The sequence below is a fragment of the Sus scrofa genome, chromosome 9 (assembly GCF_000003025.6).
Source record: "Sus scrofa isolate TJ Tabasco breed Duroc chromosome 9, Sscrofa11.1, whole genome shotgun sequence".
Classification (NCBI taxonomy): domain Eukaryota; kingdom Metazoa; phylum Chordata; class Mammalia; order Artiodactyla; family Suidae; genus Sus; species Sus scrofa.
The window spans coordinates 76,685,821-76,712,787 of NC_010451.4; the positions used below are offsets into that span (position 1 = coordinate 76,685,821).

Consider the following 26,967-nt stretch of genomic DNA (forward strand, 5'->3'; position numbering starts at 1 on the left):
CAGGATTATCCAGCACTCACTCTTTATTCTGTAGATAAATGGTCCTCCCTCCTCATCCTCATGACTATAGAATAGTAGACAGAGACTAAACACTAATTTTAACTAATTCGTCAGTCATTCTCAGCTGTCATGAGCAATAGCAATTCAAATGATTTCACAAAGCAAGTCCAAGACTGAAAAGTTCTGTTCCCCTCTTGTTCCCAAGATGATGCTGAGGGTCTATCAGATACTGTAGGATTTATCTTGAATCAGTAAACACAGTCTGGATTCATAAGCGATGTTCACCTCAAGAACAGCCTTTCCTGTCGTTCAGAGGAAAGCCACCATGGTTATGTACAGTTCAGGGCTCAGGCACAAACTGTGGTTTGAAATTTTAAGTGTGACAGTATAATTGAATTACATTTCAGTTGTTTCATACTGTTAAGATTGTTATATTCTAAATGGGCAAAAGTTTTTTGTTTTTTGTTTTTGTCTTTTTAGGGCCACACCCACATCATATGGAGTTTCTCAGGCTAGGGGTCTAATTGGAGCTGTAGCCGCTGGCCTAGGCCACAGCCACAGCAACTCCAGATCCGAGCCGCATCTGCGACCTAAACCACAGCTCATGGCAACGCCAGATCCCTAACCCACCGAGCGAGGCCAGGGATTGAACCTGCAACCTCATGGGTCCTACTTGGATTTGTTTCCACTGTACCACGATGGGAACTCCAGGAAAAAGTTTTAAAAACCTTCTTGAGGAGTTCCCGTCGTGGCGCAGTGGTTAACGAATCCGACTAGGAACCTTGAGGTTGCGGGTTCGGTCCCTGCCCTTGCTCAGTGGGTTAACGATCCGGCGTTGCCATGAGCTGTGGTGTAGGTTGCAGACGCGGCTCGGATCCCGAGTTGCTGTGGCTCTGGCGTAGGCCGGTGGCTACAGCTCCGATTCAACCCCTAGCCTGGGACCCTCCATATGCCGCGGGAGCGGCCCAAGAAATAGCAACAACAACAAAAGACCAAAAAAAAAAAAAAAAAAAAAAACCTTCTTAAACTAAGAATCACAGTTTCTACTGGCTATCATTTTACATGATCATCATTGCTAATGCTGATCAGCACTTCCTATGTGCTGCAGATGAGCTAGTCTAAATCCCCTTTAATATATCAAATCATTAAAACACACAAAAAGCTTTTTTTTAACTTTTTGTAAAATGTTTTATTTGAAATAGTACTTAAAAAAAATAAAATAAAAAATATGGAGTTCCTGTCGTGGCGCAGTGGTTAATGAATCTGACTAGGAACCATGAGGTTGCGGGTTCGATCCCTGCCCTTGCTCAGTGGGTTAACGATCCGGCGTTGCCGTGAGCTGTGGTGTAGGTTGCAGACGTGGCTCAGATCCCGCGTTGCTGTGGCTCTGGCGTAGGCTGGCGGCTAGAGCTCCCATTCAACCCCTAGCCTGGGACCCTCCATATGCCGCAGGAACGGCCCAAGAAATAGCAAAAAGACGAAAAAAAAAAAAAAAAAAAAAAAAAAAAAGAAATAGTACTTAAAAGTGATTTTATACATTCTTCTAAGCTATCCTATGCTAGGAATCTGTTGTTGCAGCGTATCTCCTTTTTAAAAAACATCTAATTGTGTTTTTTAAAATGGATATATATATATACGCATATGTTTTTTAATGGATATATAGATCCATTCTTTACAAAAAGCTTTTGAGGTACATAATAGTATTCTCATTTTAAGAGAAGAAAATTTGAGACTCGGAGAGCTTAAATGACTTGTCTGAGATCATATAGTTAAGAGTTGTTAAAGCTGGGGCCTGACTGTATGTGAATATAGTTACCTTAAATTTGTAAGTATGAAGAACTCATATTGTTCTATTAGAAAAGAAGAACTTATTCTAATTTGGGGTGGCAGAGAGAGGAATGACTTTGCTTGTAGGATATTACTTTTTGTATTTGTTTTTGTATTAGTCATTACTTTTTGCATTTGTTTATGTATTTACCTACTGCTTTCTTCAGGTTAAAAGTATAATGGAATTATGAGGTTGAAGTCTTTGTCTGAATTTATCTTTTTCAATTTTTCCTGTAAGAAAACTGTGTAATATAAAGTTATATATTATAATGAAAATACATTTTTATACATATATGATATAATGAAAAAACTGGATTAATAATAGCCCGGCTTCAAGTCTGGCTTTTGGTTGCAATATGATCTTTTATTTTTTAAATCCAATTTTATATGGGGGATACTTACATTTCCTGAAGACAATGGGAAAGTTTTGAAAGGTTTTGAAGAAAGAGAATCCAATTAGAATCCAATTAAACAAGGGATACAGAGTCTAGGCAGGTAGTCAGTGACATGGGAAAAATGACTGGCTTTCAAGTTTCAACAAAAGTTCCTCAATAACAAGATAGATGGAGATGGTGAAAGATGTTGCAGATGCCTCCTGAGTCTTGAGTCTAGGTAGATTTAAGAATGGTGGAGAGGAGTTCCCGTCGTGGCACAGTGGTTAACGAATCCAACTAGGAACCATGAGGTTGCGGGTTCGATCCCTGCCCTTGCTCAGTGGGTTAACGATCCGGCGTTGCCGTGAGCTGTGGTGTAGGTTGCAGACGTGGCTCAGATCCCGCGTTGCTGTGGCTCTGGCGTAGGCTGGTGGCTACAGCTCCGATTCGACCCCTGGCCTGGGAACCTCCATATGCTGCGGGAGCGGCCCAAGAAATACTCTGAAGAGATGACAGGACATCCAATTTGAATTTATCCAGTGGTTTGAAAGGAAGATTTAAACCATAGAGAAGTCAGGTATTTGTGTGAAAGTTGGCAAAATGTCCTCTTGCCACTTTTCCAGGTAAAGGGTCCAGGGAGGTCTTCCAAAGTGGTTAGAATGGGGTGGCCAGATGGGGGCAGCAGAGCACCACCAATTGATGAGGACAGCTGACTAGCATAAGGGCACTGATGGAGGTGATGTTTGGACTGAGGCTTTGGATGTGTTCTCATTTGGAGGCAGACAGAAAGAACTGCAGCTAGCTGAGGATGCAGAGACCATGGGACCCTAGAGGTGGGATTACAAATGTTTTGAAGTCCAAAGATGGGAAGATTTCTAGAGGGTCAAGGGAAGTTAGGTGTGTGAACAGAAGCAAAGTGACTAGTGACTTTGAAGAAAGTGATTTTAGAGTAGTGGGGCCAATAATATATTAAAAGATTTAAGCAGGGACTGAGAATGGAAATGGAGAATTTTTTTTTTCAAGTTTTCCAATGAAGGAAGCAGAGTGATAGGATGGTAGTTTGAAGGGAAGGCAGACTAGATGGAGGGATTTTTTTTTTTAATGTGAAGTATTCTTGTGAATGTCTACGACCTAGATGGATTGATCTCATGAAGAGAATAATTGAAGATGCAAGCGAGAGAAAGAATGAGGGGATAATTATGAAGCTACCTCTTAGAGAGTTGGGATACAGACAAGAGTTCAAGTGGAACTCTTGGGTTGGAGGATGGTACAGGTAATAGAGATTTTGTGGATCTTTGTTGAGGACCAACTTTGTATAAGTTAGTAGTGTTCTGAATGTTAACTACTTATTGGGAAAGCTTAAACCATGTTCTCAGGGAAACATAGTGATATTGTGGATGTGGCATGTGGGAAGTGGAATGATTCTGGAGTGAGCTCTTCACATAGCCCTTAAGTTAGTTATTAATCACCTCCTGCCTTATAAATGTGCATATAAGCCAGAGTTATATCATTTATTTTTCACTCTTACATTCTTTTCCTCAGAAACAAAATTTTCTGTTTAAAATATTGTTAGCTTCCAAAGCAACAGAAATAAAAGCAAAAATAAACCAATGGGACCTAATCAAACTGACAAGCTTTTGCACAGCAAAGGAAACCAAAAAGAAAACAAAAAGACAACTTACAGAATGGGAAAAAATAGTTTCAAATGATGCAACTGACAAGGGCTTAATCTCTAAAATATGCAAACAACTTATACAACTCAACAGCAAAAAAGCCAACAACCCAATGGAAAAATGGGCAAAAGACCTGAATAGACATTTCTCCAAGGAAGATGTACAGATGGCCAAGAAGCACATGAAAAAATGCTCAACATCACTGATTATTAGAGAAATGCAAATCAAAACTGCCATAAGGTACCACCTCATACCAGTCAGAATGGCCATCATTAAGAAGTCCACAAATAGCAAATGCCGGAGGGGGTGTGGAGAAAAGGGAACCCTCCTGCACTGTTGGTAGGAATGTAAGTTGGTACAACCACTTTGGAGAACAGTATGGAGGTACCTTAGAAATCTATACATAGAACTCCCATATGACCCAGCAATCCCACTCTTGGGCATCTATCCAGACAAAACTTTCCTTAAAAAAGACACATGCACCCTCATGTCCACTGCAGCACTATTCACAATAGCCAAGACATGGAAACAACCCAAATGTCCATCAACAGATGATTGGATTAGGAAGATATGTTATGTATACCCAATGGAATACTACTCAGCCATCAAAAAAAACAAAATAATGCCATTTGCAGCAACATGGATGGAACTAGAGACTCTCATCCTGAGTGACGTAAGTCAGAAAGAGAAAGACAAATACCATATGATATCACTTATATCTGGAATCTAATATATGGCACAAATGAGCCTTTCCACAGAAAAGAAAATCATGGACTAGCAGAATAGATTTGTGGAGTGGGATGGATTGAGAGCTTGGGGTTAATAGGTGCAAACTATTGCCTTTGGAATGGATTAGCAATGAAATCCTGCTGTGTAGCACTGGGAACTATGTCTAGTCACTTATGATGGAGCATGACAATGTGAGAAAAAAATGTGTACATGTATGTGTAACTGGGTCACCATGCCATACAGGAGAAAAAAAAATAAATAAATAAGCAGTAAAAAAAATTAAAAAAATATTTTTAGCTCTATCAAAATCCTTATCCCCATTGTATGGGAACACTTTAGTATTGAAATACTGGATATTTAGCAATCAGTTTTTAATAGTATCTTAACATCTTGGGTACTTTTCTCAGAACCCAAATATCTCCAGGTTGGAAATTTAGATCATTGGTTGTCAATCCTGACTGCACATTAGAATTACTTGGAAGGACTTCTAAGCAATAGCAATACCTCACCCGACTTGCAGAGATTCTGTTTGAGGTAGTTTAGAGAGGGGCCTTATTATCAGTGTTTTAAACCAGTCTCCCAGGTGATTGTAATACACAAAGTTGAAATCATGGACTCGGAGAAAAGACTTGTGGCTGCCTGATGGGAGGGGGAGGGAGTGGGAGGGATCGGGAGCTTGGGTTTATCAGACACAACTTAGAATAGATTTACAAGGAGATCCTGCTGAGTAGCATTGAGAACTTTGTCTAGATACTCATGTTGTAACAGAACAAAGGGTGGGGGGAAAATGTAATTGTAATGTATACATGTAAGGATAACTTGATCCCCTTGCTGTACAGTGGGGAAAAAAAAAAAAAAAAAGAATAAATTTAAAAATTTACCAAATTAAAAAAAAAAAGTTGAAAACTACTGACTTAGACCAATGACAAATACACTGACACTATTAGGCATCTTGTTCAAAGCATTATTTAACATAGGCTGTCCCTTGAAATTCAGTATGATTGAAGTAAAATACGTTTCCAAAAGCAATTTTCCTTCCTGATTTTTCTATCTCTGTCAATTGCACCTCCACAAAGGAAAACATAGAGACCTCTTTGATTTGGCATTTTTCTGTTTTCCCCCCAAATCCAGTTAGTCCTTAAATCCAGTGTCCTTCAGAGTCTCATCCTTATGCTCGCAGAGCTCTGCATTCCTCCTGGTCATCAACTCTTGGCAATTTCTTGGTCCCTTTCTTTTGACTCAAGTTCAGACTCTTGAATTAATCATATTCTTCTGTGCATGGCTCCTTGTCATCATGGGTTCAACACAAGGCCATTCTTTTTTTTGAATGAAGGTATGTCTTCATTTACTCTCTTAACGGTAGATTTTGCACATGGCTGCCAGATTTTTCATTTTAAAGCATTGATCTTATCATGTCCTCCTAGCTTAAAACTTTCCGTAACTCCTCATTTCTTACCTTTTAAATGGTGAACTGTGTTGTTTGCCAAATTTTAAGGCTCTCCATATCCTAAACTCATTCAACTGAGGGAGTCACTTTGGTTCTCTGGCCCCAATTTCATTAACTGTAAAGTCAGCTGCTCCAAAGAAACATTTTATTTTTAATGATTTTTATTGTTTACATTATAGCTGGTTTACAGTGTTTTGTGAATTTTCTACTGTACAGCAAGGTGACCCAGTCACATGTACATATATACATTCAAACATTTAAACTGTTTTCTACTACTGCTATTCACAATTGTAATTAGCTTGGTTTCTTCACTACTTTAATGACACCCACCAGGAAAATGTTGCTTCTCAGTGTCTCTTTTTAATTTTCTAAATATTTTGCTATGTTCCTTTCTTTTGCTCAGACATTTATGTAAGAGAATGTTTTAAAACTTCTAAATGGTTGTACTTTTCTAATATAAACATTTATTATGATTTTCTAATTGTGTGTGTGGTGGTCAGAGAACAAGGTTTATAAAATTCCTACTTTTAAGAAATTTATTAAAGCTTTTCCTTATGTTATAGTCTAGTTTTTGATCAGTTTTTGTAAAGAGTTTATGGAAACTTTAAAATCATGTGAATTCTCTGCAGCTTTTATTTTTATTTTTTTATTTTTTGTCTTTTTAGGGCCGCACCTGTGGCATATGGAGGTTCCCAGGCTAGGGCTCGAATGGAGCTGTAGCTGCCTGTCTAGGCCACAGCCACAGCAACTTGGGATTTGAGCCACGTTTGCAACCTACACCACAGATCACGGCAGCGCCTGATCCTTGACCCACAATCGAACCTGTGTCCTCATAGTTACTAGTTGGGTTCATTAACCACTGAGCCATGATGGTAACTCCCTCTGGAGCTTTTAAAACAGTAACGTAAAATACCTTTTTTACATATAAAAGAGATATAACTTGTTTGAAATTGGAAAGTATATCCATCATCCTACAAGAAACAACAGCACTGCTAATAGTTGAGTGTTTTTCTCTAGATCTTTTTCTACTTCCAAAAAAATTACTAAATTACTAAATCTATCTACTCATTTATCTGTATCTTGCTTTTGGTGTTTAACAATAAGATGCACTTTCCTGTACTAAATATCACTGTGGGCATCATTTTCAAAAGCATATTAAATATTCCATTGCATGGGTATATCATAATTTACTTAGCCAGTTCCCTGATGTTAAATACAGATTAGATTTCTGTGTTTTTACAACTGTAAATAAAACTTTGAACTTCAAATATTAAGGTAATACAATGGAAAAACACCATTTTCCATTTTCTGCTAATCCTTAGAAAGGTGATGACTTTTTTATTTTATTTTAAAAAGTGATGACTGGATTGGAAAAATAAGGGGAATTTATGATGATCCAAAAACTATGAGGAATCCCTGAGAATGAGAATATATGGGATCTCCTTGAAAATGAAAATTTAGTCCAAAAATGAGCAGAAGGCTATGGCTATAATAGGTGAGAGTAATTCCAAGAACAGACCATACCTGGAAACGATAATGCCCAGGATCAGAGAAGGTCCTGGGAACTAACAGGGCAGTGAGTTTGGCTGCTACAGCAGGAGCAGTCAGGCATCTATCTGCAGGTGAGACAATGAACTCAACACACATCTCAGGGAATAGTTAAGAGACAAGCAGAACAGGACTCTAGAATAAGTAGACAAGGGCTTGTGGATAAGAATATTCCAAAAGGGAGGAGAGGATAGTGCAGCGCTAAGAATAGCGAATGAGACCGAAAACTCAATGGATGGGCCGAATGGCAGATGAACACATCTGTAAAGTCAAGGAATTCTTCCTCAACAAGTACCAAGGGATACAAATATGAAAATAAAGTCATTAGTGACTGATCTAAGATTTCAGCATCCGTCCACTATAAATTCCAGAAGGTGACAGTGGAGATAAGAAAGGGTAAGCAAATTTTAAAGAAATGATAAAGTTCCAGACCTGGAAAAAGTCATGTGCCCTCAGTTTGAAATGGAGTATAACCAAACCAAACCAAATAAACCCAAACTGCCAAAAAAAAAATCTATTCTTAGATCCTAAAATGAACTGAGGAAGAAGAAATAGGATATGAAAGTAGTGGTGAGACAAGTACAAATTAATGTTAATTGTATTAATTAATGTTAATTGTAACAATATGTAATAATTGTTAAGAAAATTTACTCTTAAGCAATATTCTGGACCTACAATCCAGTTGACATCAGCGTGGGAATTTGAGGAGGGTAAGCAGGGAGGGCAACAGAATCATGCCCACATTCCCATCTTATTTGGAGGAGGATAAGGTACCCATTAACTTTAAATATTGTTTGAACAATGTAACATTATGAATACATGTTTAAAATGCAAAGGTCATAACTAGAAGAATGGAAATAGAATGTAAAAAATTCCAATTAGTAGTTTAATAAAAGGTGATACCATAGAAAAAAATCAGGAAGTCATGGTAAGAAGAAAACAAAATATGACATCAGGGTTTAGTCCAAACAGATCATTAAACATAATCAATATGAATAGGCTAAACTCATCTACCGAGACACTAGATAATAAGAGTGAAATCCAGGTACAGATGATGCAGAGGAGACAAAATCACATTTGTTGGTGGACAATATAAAGGCACCTGAAGGAAATGCTAACAATTGTTAACTATAATAATAACATTAGACAAAACAGAATTTGAGGCAAAATTACTGAACGGAACTACAAGGGCAATTTAATGTTGTTAAAAGGTACAAGAAGGTGTAATAAACAAATCTTAATATGTCCAACATCAAACTAGCTTTTATGTCTCACATAACTTTCAAAACACACAAAGCAAAAGCAGATAGAACCTGAGAAACTGAGAAATCTACAACCTTAATGGACAACCCCATTGTTCTACTTTTTGAAACTGGAAGATCAAGTAAAATGAAAATAAAAAAATAGTTTGAATAATATAGCTAAGCTTCATCTAAAATATATTTCATATATATATTTGTGCACACAAAATAAAAACAACATATTCTTTTAACCATACTTAGAACCTAATAAAAAATTATATTAGTAGTCCTGAAAGGAAATTTGAAGAAATTCCTCTTCCCTCATATGTTGATAAATTATAAGACTTATTCATGGATTACAATGCCTAATGCTAAAGTTAGACAGAAGTTATGAAAGAGAGCCATAATCTATTTTTACATCAATTAAACAACTTTTGGGAAAAGAGGAAATAAATGTAAGTGATGAACTAATTTGGAATAAAGTTTATAGCGTATGGCCAAAGGAGTATTGAGAAATAGTTCTTAAGGTTTGTTTTCTATATTAGTGTCAGCTTTTAAAATTTGTAATTAAATTTTTTCTATGTGAGATGTTTTCCCTGTTCACGAGTTGCAACTATAAAAATGTGTACTCAGAAACATCTCATTTTCATTTTTATTCTATCTTGCCCTCCACCCTCACATACCCCCAATGGGTAACTTTTTCAGAAAATCAGTTTTGGGTTTATCTTTTTTGCACAGTGAAGGAAATATTATATATATTCTTTTTTCATTCCCTTTTTACACAAAAGCTTGCCTACTTGAGAAGTTCCCTTGCGGTACAGTGGGTTAAGGATCCAGCATTGCCACAGCTGTAGTGCCCGCTGTAGCTGCAGTGAGGGTTTGATCCCTGGTCCATGAACTTCCACATGCTGGGTGCAACCAAAAAAAAAAAAAAAGAAAAAAAACAAAACACCAAAACCTGCCCACTTGTTAGATATTTTCTTGTTAACTAAGATGCCAGCTTTTGTGTTGAGGAATCCATTGATTTTATTTTATTATTTAAAAATTGGGAACACGTGTTGAATTTGTCTAATGTTTTATAATGTTAGGCAATGATCAGGTTTTTTTCCTTAGAAAATAATTAATACCATTAGTACTTAAAATTATTAAGCACAGCAATTTATATGGACTTTGGTTGACTTTCCACCCTCATTTTCAACAACTGTAAACATTTAAATCATCCCTTATCATTGGATCTTTCTCTCCAGGTACAAACACATTTAGTCCCTCTGATGTTTCTTATGTAACATGTTTCAGAAATTCAGCTAAACGAAGACTGGTATGTTTTCCAAACTAGCTTTCAAAGGATAGATTTTCCTTAAATTTATTGACTTCTTTCATTCCTTAAACTGTTGTGGTTAAGCTGGAAAATTAGCTTTCAGGACTATCTGCTTACTTACCAATGCATTTCAATAATTAAAAATACTTAGAGACCAAGTAAAAATATTTAAAGAAGTCCTACCACCTTATATTTTCACCTCCATGCAATGATGCTGAAAGGCAATTTCTGGTGTTTGGGGGAGTATGGGTAGTTACAATGATTAAATCAGGCTTGTTCATCTCTCCAGGACTAATCATGTGAAAGTTGAGCCAAACATGTACTTTCTTCCAGACTTTTAATTTTCATCATTCTTAATGATTTAGATTTTGGAATTTAGTAGCCATAAATTAAAAACTGAGCAGCCTATCCATTCCAATCCACACCTGTGGGTGTGTTGTTTCCATATCTAATAATGCAAAGCAATTTCCTCATGTTTTGCCACCACCCTCTTCCACTCACCAGTCTTTTCTCACCAGTTAAAGAGAAAAAGCCTTTAACATTATTTGCAAGTAAGACTTATTTTCAACATATTAATGTGAAGACTAGGGCATGATACAAAGCATTTTTAACATATTAATGTGAAGACTAGGGCATAATACAAAGTAACAATCTAATATGTTCTAGGCAGGTGTTTCCTTTCCCCTTCCAGTTTTATTATTCAGTGATCTCTCTCCATCTCCTTTGACCTCATAGTTCTCTGCCTGTTAAAAAAAAAAAAAAAAACTTCTTTAGCAGCCTCTTGCATTTTTATTTGTGTGGGAGTTGTTCTGCATAAGCAGTGTACTGAATAGTATGCCTGCTGTGTGAATTTCCCTATGGGTATGGGTATATTGTGGTGGTTGTATTTTCTGTGCCCTCAGAGGCTTAGGTGATGTGTTCCTAATAAAGTTTTGAAGAGTTTCCTTTCTTCTTAAAAATCTTCTCAACGCAATAACTTCAGAGTAGGTACATATCTGCTTCTACTTTTACAAAACATTTTGGAGGCAAGTAGGGAGAAATCATGTTTAGATTAGCAGAATTGAAAGGGTCTCATGACCTAACCCAGTTTATTTGATACATGAGAAAAATCCAGGCACAGAGTGGCTGAGTGACTTGCTGTGTAACACAGAGGAAAACCAAATTCGTGGAGGATAAAGGAAAGGCCTGCATGAAGTGTACTGATCTGGATTAGTAGCCAAGAATAGAACCCAGATCTTATTTTCAGTTCATGGCTATTTTGACCACAAGAGGAACACTGGTCAGCCTAAATTGGAAGGTCAAGGAAACAGAGAAAATTTTGTCCTAAAAACATAACTCACTGTCCAGCCCACCATAAAAAAAAAAAAAAAGGTCATTTACCATTATTCTGTTATTCTTTATTCCTCTCAAGGCCCAACCACAACATTATGTCTTGGCTTCTCTCTTACTCATCATTTGCCATTTTTGAGCACTGACTGCCCAAAGCGTTGTGGACCTTTTCTGCTCCCTTTAGGCTGAATTAATTCTTTTATTGTTATTTTTGATTAATTTATTGGCAGAATTTTTTTCCACATTTTCATAAGAGCTTTGGCTCTCAAAGAAGTATTTACTATAGATGTATTTTAACCCCAAAGGAAACCAGAAAAAAAAGTAAACTGGAACAAGAAATTAATTTTCAATTTACAGGGATATTAAGAGATGAACTATGGTTAGAACAAATTTCCTGAAGTAAAATAACCATGCTGTCATTCAATCCTTGCCATTAATGTGGTTTGTCAAGATACCAACTTAAATCCATTTTTTAAAAATGTTCTGTATTCCTTTAAACAAATATTTTTCCAAAATTTTTGGAAAAGGAAAAAGCCCATTCGAGGTAGTAAATATTAGAATATTTACTATTTGTAAGGCACTGTGGTGGGCCCTGAAAAGGATACTAAAATGAGTAAGTCCCTGCCCTTCCAGAGGGGTGTGTGTCTTTTTGTCTTTCAAACAGTCTTTGTACAAACAAAAATCTGGGTCCTGGGAGGGAGTCATATATAAATTTTCCCACACTCTTGCCCATTCATCACTTGACACCCTTAAAATCACAAAATTCTGGCCCTCATGGAATTTGTAATCTAGTGGGGGCTGGGGGGACAGACAATAAGCAAATAAGTAAAATATGTACATGTTATAGAGAAAAATAAAGCTTGGGAAGTTCTGAGCATGATACTCTAATTTCAAATACCATTGTCAAGAAGGGTCTCATCAGAAGGAGACCTAAAGTGATGAGTGAAATAAAGGTGTTAGCCAAGATCGATGAGGCAGAACATTCCAAACAGTCGTAAGAGCAAATACCAAGGCCCTTAGGAGTGTAACTGCCCTGTTCAAAGATGAATTAGGGGCTTGAAGACCAGTGCGCTGAAGTTGACCAACTCGGGAGAGAGCAGTAGGAGAAAATTTAGAGAGCCAAGAAGTGGAGAGACTTTGGATTCTACTCTGATGAGAAGCCACTGAAGGATTTTATTGGTCAGAAGATTGACATGATTTTTTTTAAAGCTAGAAATATAGTAATAAAAAGCTATGTAAAAAGATGTGATCAGAGTTACAGGAACGAGCAAGGCAGCTGGACACCATCAGCAGCAGAGGCTGTTGAAAATCCTAGGCAGGAGTGACATGATTTGATTTACAGTTTAGGTAAATGATCAGAGTTGATTAGGGCAGAGCAGAAGACAAAAGCGACTACAGTATCTGGTAAGGAGAGACTCATGGTGGAGGGAGTAGTGAAAAATGGTCGAATTCTACATACACTGTGTTGGTGGAGCCATCAGGGTTTGCTGAAGGACCAAAGGTGTGATGGGAGAGGGAATGAGGCCAAACTGCTGCCACTTTGACTGGTCACACTCTCAGTAGTGCCTTTGTAAAAGGTAGAGATTTGTGAATGCCCTGATTCTACATTTGCATCTCAAAATACTTAATCAGAATTTCCAGGATGGTAGCCTTAGAAACAATACATTTAAAATGCTAATGATTCTTCTACAGCCATCTTGACCTGAGACAACTTGACCTGCTGCCTCAAGTCTCACTTGAGTTACCAGGGCTTCAGGGTACAAATTAGGACCACAACACCGAGCAAGGTACGTGGGTGGTGGGCTCGTGGACAAAGAGATGACTCCCATTTCTGTCCCTTTCGAAGAACGCAGGGACAACGTAAGATATCTTAAGTGGGTTAAGCTAACCATGGAAGGCTTCCTGAGGCCTTTATGAGGAGGGAATGGTGTAAGATGAATAGAAAAGATGACGGGGCGTGAGTGAAAGACAACAAGCGGCAGACGCCTGACCGCGGGTGGGCAGCCTCTCTGCCCTGACTCAGCACCTGAGCAATCGCAGCTCAGGCGCTCCACGAAAGCCACGCCTCTTCCAGAGAAGGGCCGGCCCATTTCCCCCCAGCAGCTGAAGTTCCGGTTTCCGGAAGGTCCTAATATTAGAAAGGACCAAATCGGATGAAGGTCGCGCGCCTTCTTCCGCCTACGTCACGATTTGCAAATATACCCGGCTGGTAAAGTGGGCGGGCACACATCATCAATCTGCGCAGGCGCGGTCTGTGGTCCACGCGCGGGATTATGCCGGCGCGGCACGTTTCACGAGTTCGGGCTCTGTATCGGCGTATTTTGCTGCTGCACCGGTCTCTGCCCCCAGACCTCAAAGCCCTTGGCGACCAGTATGTGAAGGACGAATTTAGGAGACATAAGACCGTTGGTTCTGAAGAGGCCCAGCGTTTCTTGCAGGAATGGGAGGCAAGTGACTGCTCCCTTTTTTCCGCCCCAGACCTTCGGGGTTCCTCAGAGGTGTCCCTGTTTGTCTCTGGGAGAGACGCCTGTCCTTGGCTGGTTTTCCCTGGGCCCCCTTAAGCTCGAACACGGCGGCAGGCTGTTCCGTTTAAATTAAACAGTGCAAAGTCGTTCAAACAGTACTTCGCAAAGTTACACCCCAAACTGGTCTCTTTTTCCCACAGGTTCTTAGCTGTAGCAGATCTTGCTATATCAGCGTCTCCAAGTCAGTTTAACTTTGCCAGGCACTGGAGGGGTTAAGAGAAGTTTATAAAATTAAGTCGCCGTCAAGTGCTTATAGAGTTTATCGTTTAACAGTTTTTTGTCTTCTCCAGCGCCTTGATAAATTTATGGTATTACTAGTTTTCAGTGTTTTAGAGGCTTGTTTCTATACATACTACTTTTAAAATCTTAGCGCTCTTTGTTGGGCTTTGATAACAAATCAGATAAGACTGGGGTGAGAGGATTACAAGCGGTGGGCGGAAAAGCTAGTCAGAGTTAAGTCAGGTGAAAGTTGGTTTCAAGTCACGTCATTTTTGTAATTGCTCTGCATTATTGCAGTAAATCTAGAGACACATGCATTGGGGATTAGCCCTTTGATTCCCCCTCCCCCTTTTTAGTGATGTCAGAAGATATTTATCGTATTTCATTCCGAATGTTTAGTGGGATTGGGAACCATTCAGGATTGACCATAGGTATGATGTACAAATAGAAGAAATGAATGGAATTGGCGAATAGGGCGACGTTTCAGGTATTTGAAAGCATGAAGCAGTGTTGATTTAAGAACCGAGGTAAGCAACTCTTCAGCCTAAAAAGTTGATGGTTAAAGAGAAGACTACTAAAGACGGTTTTTTGAAAAAAAGCTACAAAGAGTGAACACAGGGTGAACAAAGTGTGAACGTTAGGGTGAACACAAGTTTTTCACTGACTCACAGAATTTTGATGGTAGAATCATTGATGCTTGCAAGAGAGACATTTAGGACGGTGATGAAATTTAGAACTTGCCTGCAAAGCATGTGTATTGGATGTAATAATCCTGTCTAGAGCCAGGGAAGTTGAATTTTTTAAAATGCAGACTGCTTTCATTAAATATGGTTTAACTTGGTCTTGGAATCAGAAGAACTGGATTCAAATTCAGGTACCGACGTTATTAAATGTCAGATCATTTACCAGCCTTACTTTCTTATCCGTAAATTAGTAACAGTATTTACAGTATGTATCTCTAAATTCATGTATGCATATGTATTTAAATCACCTTGTAAGTTGCTAATTGCAATGAAACTGTATGATATTCACGTGTTAAGTGACATCTTTTAAGCCAGGTCAGTTTGTGGCAGGACAGGAAGGAGCTCCATATATGTTGGGAATAAATAAGGGCACTTTGATAGGTCTTAAAATATAAGATCTGGAAAGTTTTTTTCAGAAAAAAGTAGGATAAACTGATAATAAGCTAGAGGAAAGACAAAAGCAAACAGCTGGCTAAAAAAAAAAAAAAAGTGTTAACCCAGGAAACTTGAAATCAGTAATTCAGTTAAAAAACAAAAAACTCCCCACTCTACTGGTGCTGTGTGCAGTTTGATCTCTGGGATTCTTTGACACACTTCTACTAAAATTGCTTATAAACTTGATTTTGTTTTACTTTAAATGTCTCTGGGGAAGATAAAGGGGAAGGATCAGAATGTTAAGAGGACTCAGAATGGGGAGGAGGGTTCTCTATACCCTTCACCTGTGACCATGGAAAGCTGTGGCAAATGGAGGAAATTGAGCTGGGGAAATTTCATGGACCATTCGGGGAAAGGTAAGAGGAAAGTATCTTATTTTATCTTAAGAATTAAAAAACGTAAATGTATACTTAGAGAATAAGTAGTGAATTTATATAATTCCTTACCGTAAGAGAAAAAATACTAAGTTCAGGAAGAGATGTTGAGCCTCTGTTAAAATGTTTGAAACTGCTTGGTAAGATACTCATTGTAATCTTACTCCCAAGTGTTTTAGGAGGCGGTTACTGAAAGTGGAATTGGGGCTGGAGAGATCAGGGTATCTTGCTTATTATGGCATTTTTAAAGTTCGAACTATGCTCAGTTTTGAAGAATAGTAGATTTAGGTAGTGCTTCCCGTTTTTCTCTCGGTGCCTACCCAGTTTTGAAGAGAACACCTTCTTGAAACTTACTTTTAGGGAAATCAGAATAGGCATTGAAAACTAGATAGCTAGTAAAACATGTTCATGTTAGAATGTGAGACAAAAAAATAGATCTCTGGAGCCACATGTTTTAATTTCTCATTTTTAGACCCATTTATTTTATGTCTATTGCTTTCTTGCCTGGTTTCTATTGTTTTCCTGCTTTGCTCTGTGTCTCTTCCAGGATATTTATAGTAAAAGTTCTGTTTCTGGAAAAAGCAAAATGCTTAAGCATTCTTTAAATAGTTATTGATTACTTATTGCCAGGCAAAGTGCTGGGCATTGTTTGACATAAGAATGAGTAATAGGAGTTCCCTGGTGGCCTAGTGGGTTAAGGATTTAGCATCACTGCAGTAGCCAAAGTCACTGCTGTGGTGTGGGTTTGATCTTTGGCATGGAAATTTTTGTATGTCTTGGGTGCAGCCAAAAAAAAAAAAAAAAAAAAAAAAAAAGGAATGATATATTTTATGGTGCCCAAAGTTAAAGTATAACAGACAAGTGTAACCTAGTATGAAAGGGTATCAAATGCTGGGGGAGCAGGAAGGATTGGAGCAAGTTGAGGCCATTTAAAATGTCTGAGCTGAAGTTTGAGCAAGTCACAATTACCATGAAAAGAAAGACTCTCAAAAGACGAAGTAACATAGGCAGAGGTGTTGAGGTAAGAAACAGTATGATTTTTTCCAAGATCTGCAGTGATACGTTTAGAATTTAATGTATTGCATGGGATATTAGGAAGAGATAAAGCTAAAGAGGTGACAAGAAACAGGATATTCTGCTAAAGATTATAGGTATTTACTTTGACTCACTGAAAGATTTTAAGTAGTGGTGAAAGTAATTCAGATTATATTCTAGAAGATCACTTTGACAGCAATATAAAGGAATGGTCGAAGAAGGAGCCAGATTGAAGGTAGGGAGAACTGTGAGGAGAGTCGCGGTAATCCCAGATATATATTGCCCGAACTGAGATAGAGGTGTTGAGGATGGAGAGGAGGGGTTTTTGTGTTACCCTTTTAAGGTAGGATTAGGCTTGACTTGGTGATCGATAATAGGGTTAGTTAAGGGGGAGGAAATAGAATGGATAACTCAAGTTTTGGAATGTGATTTAAATAACCAGAATAAGTAGGAGGAGCAGGTGGAATAGGTTCAGTATGGTACATTTTTGAGTTAAAAATTCTGGTGGGACAGTCAAGTGGAGGTACTCTGAGATATATATTCCTTTACACTCAGGAGACAGATTATGGCTGGAGATAGATTTGAAATTCATTATTTGTAGTTGGTAGTCCAAAGGTGTGAGTGAAAGTCCCCAGGCTGAGTATAATATGGAAAAGTGGTCAAAGACCACTAACATTTAGGAGTAAGAGAATGAAGGCAGTAGTATAGAGCTGTTATTTTCTTCTTCTGTATTCAGTTGTTCCTAGCTGCTTCTGCAAAGGAACATACTTTTTTTTTTTTTCCTGATTATGTTTAGTTCTTTCCATTTGTAGGATAGTCTAGATGTCATAATATAATATTTGCCTTTTAAAAAGTTTTGTATTTGTTTTAGCGAGGAGGAAGTGCCTCAGATTTCATGTAACCATCCATTTGTAACTCACATGGACTGTCTTTTTCTTATTTATGACTTCGAAGTGGATCATCAAATTAAAAAAAATGTATGATTAAGTTTCATATCACCTGTATTTAGAATTTCCTTAACGTAGTATAATTAGGGTTGGATCGGTATCTTGCCGTTTTTTATAATTGTATGCCTCTCTTACCTAATTTGAGGACCTCATTGTGTTGTTTTTGAACATCCTGATTTGTACTTTGTGTTTTAGTTTGTGGGAGAAAAGGACCGAATTACCTTGCTGTTCAGTAGATGGATTGCATGTGTGGGTAATACATTTACCAGTTGTGAGGGAGTCTTCTGGGAACCTCTTTCTTGGACTGTTTATTCTGAATGTAACTCAGTGCCATTGTTTTTGTGATGGTTTATGGAATGGTGATATGTCACACATACATGTTTTCTACATTAGGCTTCACCATTTAAAAAATTTTAGCGGTATTGTGGTCCTTAACAGGTAGTTGAAAAAGGGAGGAATAAAGGAGAGGGTTTGAAACAGTATATCCTTGAAACATAAAATATTTCTTTTTCTCCCATTTCTGAAGTGTTTGGAAGCATTTATGATATTGTTTATATTTAGAAATACTTATGTTGGTGTCAGGAGATGTGTTATAACAGTACTTATGTTATAAAGTAACTGAAGGAGTTTCTGCTGTGGTGCAGCGGGATGGGCAGCATCTTGGGAGCAGCTGGACGTGGGTTTGATCCCCAGCCTGGGGTTGTTGTAACTGTGGCTTAGGTCACCACTGTGGCTCTGATCTGATTCCTGACCCAGGACCTCCATATGCCATAGGGCGGCCAAAAATGACCAAATAAATATAGTAACTGGAGACTTTTTAAGAAAATCATAATTTTATCAATATTGCATGTATTATTGACTTTATACTGTATTACTGGAACATAGAGGTATGTTCTTTTAAATGATTTTAATTTATTTGAATTTATAGATTTAAAATAATGGAAATGGCATGATGATATTATTATCCTAGTGGTTATGGTAGTAAATAGATTGTACGTGTGTGTGTATGTATATATAACATACTGATAAGAATTTGAAGAAAATAGAGATATATGCATAATTTACTGGTTTTAATTACTTTGTGAAGTATATTTCATGATGGCTTAATAAGAACAAATGTCTGAAATTTTGCAGAGAGAGTTGACTGAAAGAGGCTTCAGATTGCTTCAGTAAACTATTTTTTTCAATTAATGCACTTAAGGTTTTTTAAAAACCAAAGTAATGGGGTTATGTGGTTAAAAAATTAGTGTAGGAGGGCTTGTAATAAAGAGCAATATATTCTATTCCTTAAGTTATCTCTTCTTCTGGGGACATTTTCATTTTATTTTGGCCTGTTTCATGTTTCAGATATTTTGTGCATTTTGGTTATCTGTCTGTATTTACAAATAAAGCAATAAGAAACTGAGAATTCATGTAGAATATTGATTAGAAAATTACTTTTAGGATTACAGAGTTTCAGGTACTCTCCCTTGGATTTGCTTCTCATTCATCATTTTCTTTACCTTTTGGGTGTTTGTGTTTTGTGGGTTCTGGCAGTTTGACTTTACTTTCAGCTGTTAAAATCTGTTTTGTATTCTAAGCTTTGGCTTCTTTTATCTAGGCTGTTTTATTACACTTCTTCGCCTGCTTCCCATCTTGAGAAGTTTGTTGGAATCTCCCTGCTGACGGTTCCTTTCTTGTTCTTAGTCATTACAGACTGCTCCTGTAAAAGTTTCTCTTCTATCAGTCCAATGGGCAAAGAAATAAACTTCTGTGATTTCTCTTGTCTGCCATCTCAAACTGGAAATGCTCAGCTTTTTTCATTTTAAGGATGAAGAAAGTAAGGCCTGTAGAAGGAACATGACTTGTTTGGTAATGCACAACTAGGTCCGATGAAAATATTGTGTTCTGACCTCATGAAAGTCAGCTAAGATTTTGGAAATGAATGTTTCGCCTAAACTATTCAACTTTTGTTTAATGTAAATTCATTATATTTTTTTCTTTGAATTTTGCTTGTTTGCTTACTTACAGTCTATTTGTATATTTGATTTGTTCTCCACTTGTTATATTTTTCCTAAGGAAAGGGGAAATTTTTTCAATCATGTTTCTAATACACCTCTAGCACAATAGGCAAATGTTTAGGTATTATTTAAGTAATGATTTATTTTAATGTTTTTAACCCCAAGATGCTAATTGTACCTTGTTTCTCTCTGAGATTTTTTTCAATAATGAAGTGAGAATGGAAGTTGCTATGTAATTTTTGGAAGGTTTCTTTGGGCCTTATTGTCTTAGGGGAAATAATATTTTACCTTTGAAATTATGGGTGGATCAAAAGTTCCCTTATCTCTTAAAAAAAAAAAAAAAAAAAAAAAAAAGGTTCCCGGGAGTTCCTGTTGTGTCTCAGTGGTTTAAGAATCCGACATAGTGTATGTGAGGATGCATGTTCGATCCCTGGCCTCACTCAGTGGGTTAAGGATCTGGCATTGCTGCAAGCTGCGGTATAGGTTGCTGATGGGGCTCCGATCTGGCATTGCTGTGGCTGTCCTATGCTGTGATTCACCCCCTAGCTCCAGGAACTTCCATGTGCCTTGGCTGTGGCTGTAAAAATAAAATTAAAAAGTTCCCATTTCTCTAAGATACGATTATATTAGGAGATGAGTTAAAACTGTATCAGGTGGCTTAATCCACTTTATACTTTTCATTGGCAACCACTGATTTTTCTCTTTATGTTTTTCTGTTAGTTTTAGGGTTATATGTTACTATTATAATAGAATGAGTAATAAAAGTACAGTATATTTTATTTGTCTTTGTAATAGTTACTATTAACATAAAATGAATAATTCCTGAATTTAAAAAAATACTTAAAGTATGGAGTTCCTGCTGTGGTGCAGTGGGTTAAAAACCTGACTGCAGCGGCTTGGGTCTTTGCGGAGGTGCTGGTTGGATCCCCACCGTGGGTTAAAGGATCTGGTGTAGGTGGCAACTGTGACTTGGATCCAGTCCGTGGTCCAGAACTTCCATATGCCTTGAGTGTGGCTGTTTAAAAAAAAAAAAGTTATAAAATGGAGTATATTTGGGATTAATACGATAGATGGATAACAGTATAAAAAGAGCTCGGCTTGGATGAGGAAAACACAGCTTTAATAAAAGAATGGGCAAAAGGGACTCTAATAAGAGGTCATTCTGTGGCTTATATACAAATTTGTTAAATGCTGTGCTGCATGTATATGATAGTAGTGAAAAATTTAAAGGAGAATAGATATCCATGATGGAAGAAGGGTGAAATTATAACATAGCTATGTGATGATGGGTTAATTTGCAGCTCTCAGTAATGGTGTTTCAGAAGAATTAATGCTATGGAAAACTACTGATACAATTAAACATAAACAGTGTTTATCTTTGAGTGATATGATTAAGGATGATGATAATTTCCTTCCATGTACATCAAATTTTCCAGATCAGGCACTTTAGTAATTATAAGAAAACAGTAAATGTGATTTTTAAAAATGTGGTTAGATATACTCGATATTTTTGTTACCAGTCTTGTATCAAAGCACAAACACATTCAATGAGTCTACGCACCTTAAAAATGTTCCTTAATTTTGCCCTTTAAAATTTGTAGATTAAATTTAGACTTCTTCCTGTTTAATAAATAATGATAGCTATGTATTTGATATACTTTTTGGCTGAGTTTTGTAAGTGAAATTTAAGAAAATCTAAACATTTTGACTTTTACTCAGTATTGTGAATAAGATGAGTAGAAAGGCATTTGATTTGAAAATAAAGAAAACTGCCTTTATTCACAGATGATGTGGTAATCTGTGTAGAAAATCTGATATAATCTACAGAAAACTGGAATTTAATAAGTCAGTTTAGCAAAGTTGTCTGATACACGATCAGTATACAAAAATGAACTGTACCTTTATATACTAGCAACAAAAACTTGAAAATTAAAAATGTAAAATACTACTTAGCAAAAAATATGAAATACTTAGGGATGATTCAGACGAAGAATATACAGAGCTTACACTGAAAACTGTAAAGCATTGCTGGAAAAGAATAAATGTGTAGGTTAAAAATTAAACTTTAGTTATTCTTTTTTCTCCTAACCACTGGAAGACATATTTAAAATTTAGAATCTTTAGGACTCTAAACTGAGAACTGAAAAGAGTCATCGGGAGCATATATCTGGCCTAGTTTTTAATCTTTTTAGGCAACGTGAAGAATCTTCTCATGTTTAACTTCTTAGTGATCAGACTTAAATATTCATAATTCTCCAATAACTTAATTTGATCAAAATTAATTTGCTGCTTAGTAAGTGTTAGAGATCTTTTTTAATTTTTTTACCTTTTTCTAAGTATTGCAGAAGGGTTCACGAAGGCTGGTAGTGAATTATTAGGACTGGCAGAGGAGATTGGTTAACTCCTGGTTTGTCTTCTGGTAGGTCAGTTAGAGAGGATGGAAGACTGATAAATAGGCTCACTTGGTGGCTTGAAAGCTAGTAGGCTTAGGAAAAGCATATGGGTAGGTGTGTGTTACCCAGGATTGCAATTATAAGTCCTCGTAATGGATTTTGTAGATCTGGAATTGGACTTTATCAATATCCCCAGAAAAGATCACATGTTGACATCAGATTCACACTTAACTAAATTTATCTAATAATTGAAGTATAGGCTAGAATGCCGATTTACTCACTTGTATGAGTAGGAGAGTGGGAGCTGGTGAAGAGGGCGCTCCTTTTCCAGGAGTCAGAATATTTCTATTTAGATCCAGGGACCCTTCTTTTAGAGGTGGCTCAAAATTTAGAATTCTTCAGATTTTAGAAGGGGGAGAAAGAATGTGATTGAATTTTAAGAAACACTCCAGTGGAATCTTGAGTAGTACTCTCTAATCAAACACATGAGTATTTCTGCAGTAAGATATTTGACTCTTCATATTAAGTGGCATAAATAAAGGCTTCATGTCCATTTTGGGCAGGGTTTGCTACCAGGTAAGTTCAGAAAGAGCTTTTTGTTTTTTGAAACTTTTGACTTCAGAATTGCAAGTAAGGTATTGTGGACCTCTTTTAAGCTTTCTGGGAAACTGAATTAGTGTTTAGAAGGTTGCCTGGTAAACATGGAATTAAAATAACGGCAAGTGGGTAGGCATTTTGCATTAGGCCTTACTGTGCCTACCGCAATAGAAAATACCCATTTAGTTTACAGTAGAAAACAATGCTTCACTGCCCTTTTTTCCTGGACCATGCTGAACAGATATTAGGAAGTTAGCTCCTTCTTGATACTGTGTTTTTACTTTAAGCATCTTTTTTTCTATCAGTATTATTGTTAATATCATTGTGTTAATAGATTAAGCTACCTAATTTGTCTTCTGGGCCTGAGAGAATTCAGATACTTCCATTGTGTGTTGATGTAATCAGCTCAGTTCCCAAGAGAGTATTATATTTATCTTATTTACAAGTTTTTGCTCTTCCCTGCTCTTAAATCAGTAGAACTTGAAGCATTTCTAAAATAAATTGAATTTTGATTTCTAAACTTTCAAACTCAAATATTTATGCTTTATTTTAATAGATTTTAAATATATAAAAAACGTCCATTTTCTTTCAGAGAAAATTTCATCATTAGGAACTTATTAAAAACTAGCAGACTGTTGTATATTGTATGTTTAAGTAGCAAAAATTTGTGGACTTTGCTGTGGTACCTCTTACTTTTCCTGAGGTTGAAGATGTCTACAGTTTGTTTAAAACTATCCCACTGAATAAAAAAAAAATCACATGCTTATGGGAGCTCTGCCACTTCGAAACTAAAAATGGCAGCTGATGGCATGGCAAATACGTATGTACAAAAACAACTACAACAACCCGAGCATGCAGCATCAGTGGGTCACGCTTCAGAGCACATAATCAAATCTCTGACGCCTCCAAAAGGCACTTTGTTGACTGCCCCACACTTCCCAGGCTGGTTGTCTAGGTTATGCATTCTATATGGTACAGTTGTGTAGTTGATAATGCAAGATTTCTAGCCAATAGCCGTAGTCAACACCACTTTAAAAATGCCATGAAAATCTTTAAATGCCTTTATAAGGGTAAGAGCAAGATGCGCATAGAAAAACTTCTTATTTTAAAATGTTTGGAAATACGTATAACTTTGGTATAGTTTCAGGGTACTCATGATACCCTTGGCTACTTCATGTAAATTTCTTAAAAATTTCTAGTGCACTTTTAGAAACTGCTGTATGATTATATTCTGATTTTGCAGTTAAATCTAATGAGGGCAAAGCCATCTCAAAGGGGTATATTATGGTATTTTCCCTATTCTGGAATTCATGTGGAGATAGATACTCAGTTTTATTTCTCCATCCTTCTCTCTTGATCAGCCCCCTCCCTCTTTTCTTCCTAGTCGTCGTCTTCATCTTTCTCCTCTTTTTCTTTCAGGCCACAAGCTTATCACCTTTTCGCCATCAGATTTTCCTAGGTTGGTTAAATCTGTTTGTCCTTCAGCCTCACTACTTTATTGTAATGCTGCTTTTTTTGGCTATCAGATTACTCCACATCTATTTAGACTTCAGTAGAGATGCCAGGGTTTGTGGATTTGATCTCAGCGTGGAACTTTGAATAGAACAGGAAGAAGCCAGTAGTGGCCATTTGGGGCATTAGGATCCTTCCTACTTCCTTATTAGTTGGTCCAAAATGCTCCTTTTCTGGACCATCAGATTTGGATTTCCTTTTCCTAGACATTGTCTTCTACATTTCGGAGCACTTCTTAGAAAACTGCAAAGGAAAAACAAAACTAAAGCTGAAACGCTGATGGGATCTCTCTTGTACCTCAGACTTGCCTGCATAAAGAAGGCAGAGAAGACTCTTTGCTCTTTGGTTTCCTAGGTCACCTTTAGCCATACTGACTCATCGTTTGCTTGTCTCTGCATATAATTTTAAAGAATTTTTTTATGATTATTATTAGGATAGTCATACATGTCGTGTGTGTGTGTGTATATATTTTTTTATGGCTGCACCTCTGGCATATGGAAATTTGCAGGCGGGGGCTCTAGTTGGAGCTGTAGCTGCTGGCCTATACCACTGCCTCAGCAACGCTAGAACCGAGCCACATCTGGGACCTACACCACAGGTCACCACAATGCTGGATCCTTAGTCCACAGAGGCCAGGGATTGAACTCGAATCCTCATGGATACTAGTTGGGTTCATTAACACTGAGCCACTACAGAAACTCCTGTATATATTTAAGAATTATAAAAAATAGGCTTCTCTGTACCATTTTCAGCTATTTATTTGTGTCTATTGCTAAAATATGCTTTTCTGTACCATTTTCAGCTATTTAATCTATTTGTGTCTATTGCTAGCCTGGTCAAGTGATTGGGACAAAGACTCTAGTTTAATAGTTTGGGAAGCTTGATACTTTTGTAACTATTTTTATACTATAAGTAATTTATGAAAAGTTGTTTATAAATTGATTTTTTTAAAAACTTAACCATATTTTAAGTATACTGGCAAATTTACTAAAGAAATTCTTTTATGAATCCTTTTGTAAAGTGAATCATCAGCCCATAATTAATTTCTTTTGTGTAAACTGCATTTGCATACATTAGATTTGTTTTAAATAGGGTATGTCTACAAATGTTGATGCATGTATCTGAAAAGAAGAAAATTTAATTTCTGTTTGATGTGAAGAACGAATTTAGGTTTGGCACTTTTGATGAGTGAGTGAGACATACCAGATTATTTTAGTTCTTTTCAACTAAATGCTATCAAAATATGCTCTACACCTTCAATTAAGGGGATGGCAAGAAGTTCATATATTAAGATTGAACTATAGTATATTTTTAAACTATTTTCTTAAATAGTACTAGTGTGAAATTAAAGTTTAAAAAGTTATTTAGTAGTTTTATCTTTTCTTTCTTAAAGTCATAACTGGAATCTCAGACTTTGCATGTATGTGTTTTTAGGGCCACACCTGTGGCATGTGGAAGTTCCCGGGCTAGGGGTTGAACCAGACCCCTAGCTGCTGGCATAGGCACAGCAATGCCAAATCCAAGCCGTATCCATAACCTATGCACCAGCTCAAAGCAGCACTGGTTGCTTTAACCCACAGAATGAGACCAGGGGTCAAACCCTCATCCTCTTGGATACTAGTCATGTTCTTAACCTATTGAGCCATAACAGGAACTCCTGGAATCTCAAATCTTAATAATTTTTTTTTCTTTAAAAATTTTGCTTTATCTTAATCTGTAGTTACAGAGGAGATGTATATGCTCCTTTTAATTATGTTTGCTTTCTACTTACTATAGTTTGTGAGTAGTTTTTCTTTTTACTTATTGTAGTTTGTAACAGCACTTTATTGCTCTGCATAGTATTTGGATGATAATTCATCCTTCTTTTAGTTTGGATACTGAAATCTTGGTTAATCTAGAATTTACCGTCAACAGCACTCAGTTCACAATACAGCATAAATATGGTAGATTTACAATGAGAAATAAAATGTAATTGCTATTGCATAATATTTTAACTGCACTGTAGTTAATTATACTTTTTTTATTCAGGACTGTCTAGGAGGCTAATTACTATTTGTTTCACTGTTTCTTTGGGAAAGTGTTGGGAGCTTGGCCCCTCTCACGTCCTCTCCCAGCGTATCGGATGGTCAATCAAAGGAGAATCCTATCATGATTTAACGTGGGTACTGTCAGATTCTGTGGAAAGTAAAGCCTCTTTTCAATAACTGAGGAAGAAGTCTTGGGTTAGAGAACCCTTGGAAATGTCCTGGGATCCAGGAGAAACAGTTCTTTAATATAAATGAGGCCAGCCATTTTCACTGTTCATTGTTTAATATAAATGAATTTTCATTGTTTAATATGAATGAGGCCAGCCATTTTCTTTGTTCATGATCTTGGCAAGTGGAGTGTTGGATAATTTTGAGGACGCTAAGGACAAAAACTTGAAAGAAAGCAAAATGGGGCAGAAGTTTCAGCAAGAAGTTTAAGGTGTGACCTGGAGAAATTATTCCAAATGTGGGCCTTGAACTGTGTGAGGATGTTGGTCACACTATGCCAGGGAGGAATGGACAGAAGGAGCCCAACTGAATTTATTCGCTCCCTCTTTCACTCAGTGCCTACTCTTTTTCAGGGGTACAGAGATTAATATATGGTCAGTATCTTTAAAGAATTTTAAGTCTGGTACAAGTCTGTGTATTAAGATAGAATGAGGCGTAACTACTTA

General features: G+C 37.0%; 1 protein-coding gene across 1 annotated transcript in view; it reads left to right on the plus strand.

Annotated features, from left to right (window-relative positions):
* SDHAF3 (succinate dehydrogenase complex assembly factor 3) overlaps positions 13,692 to 26,967 on the plus strand; it is a 72,323-nt gene continuing 59,047 nt past the window's right edge. Inside the window, exon 1 of the mRNA XM_021063386.1 lies at positions 13,692 to 13,933. Coding sequence (XP_020919045.1) covers positions 13,760 to 13,933 — 174 coding nt within the window. The 5' untranslated portion in view covers positions 13,692 to 13,759. The remainder of the gene's footprint in view (positions 13,934 to 26,967) is intronic.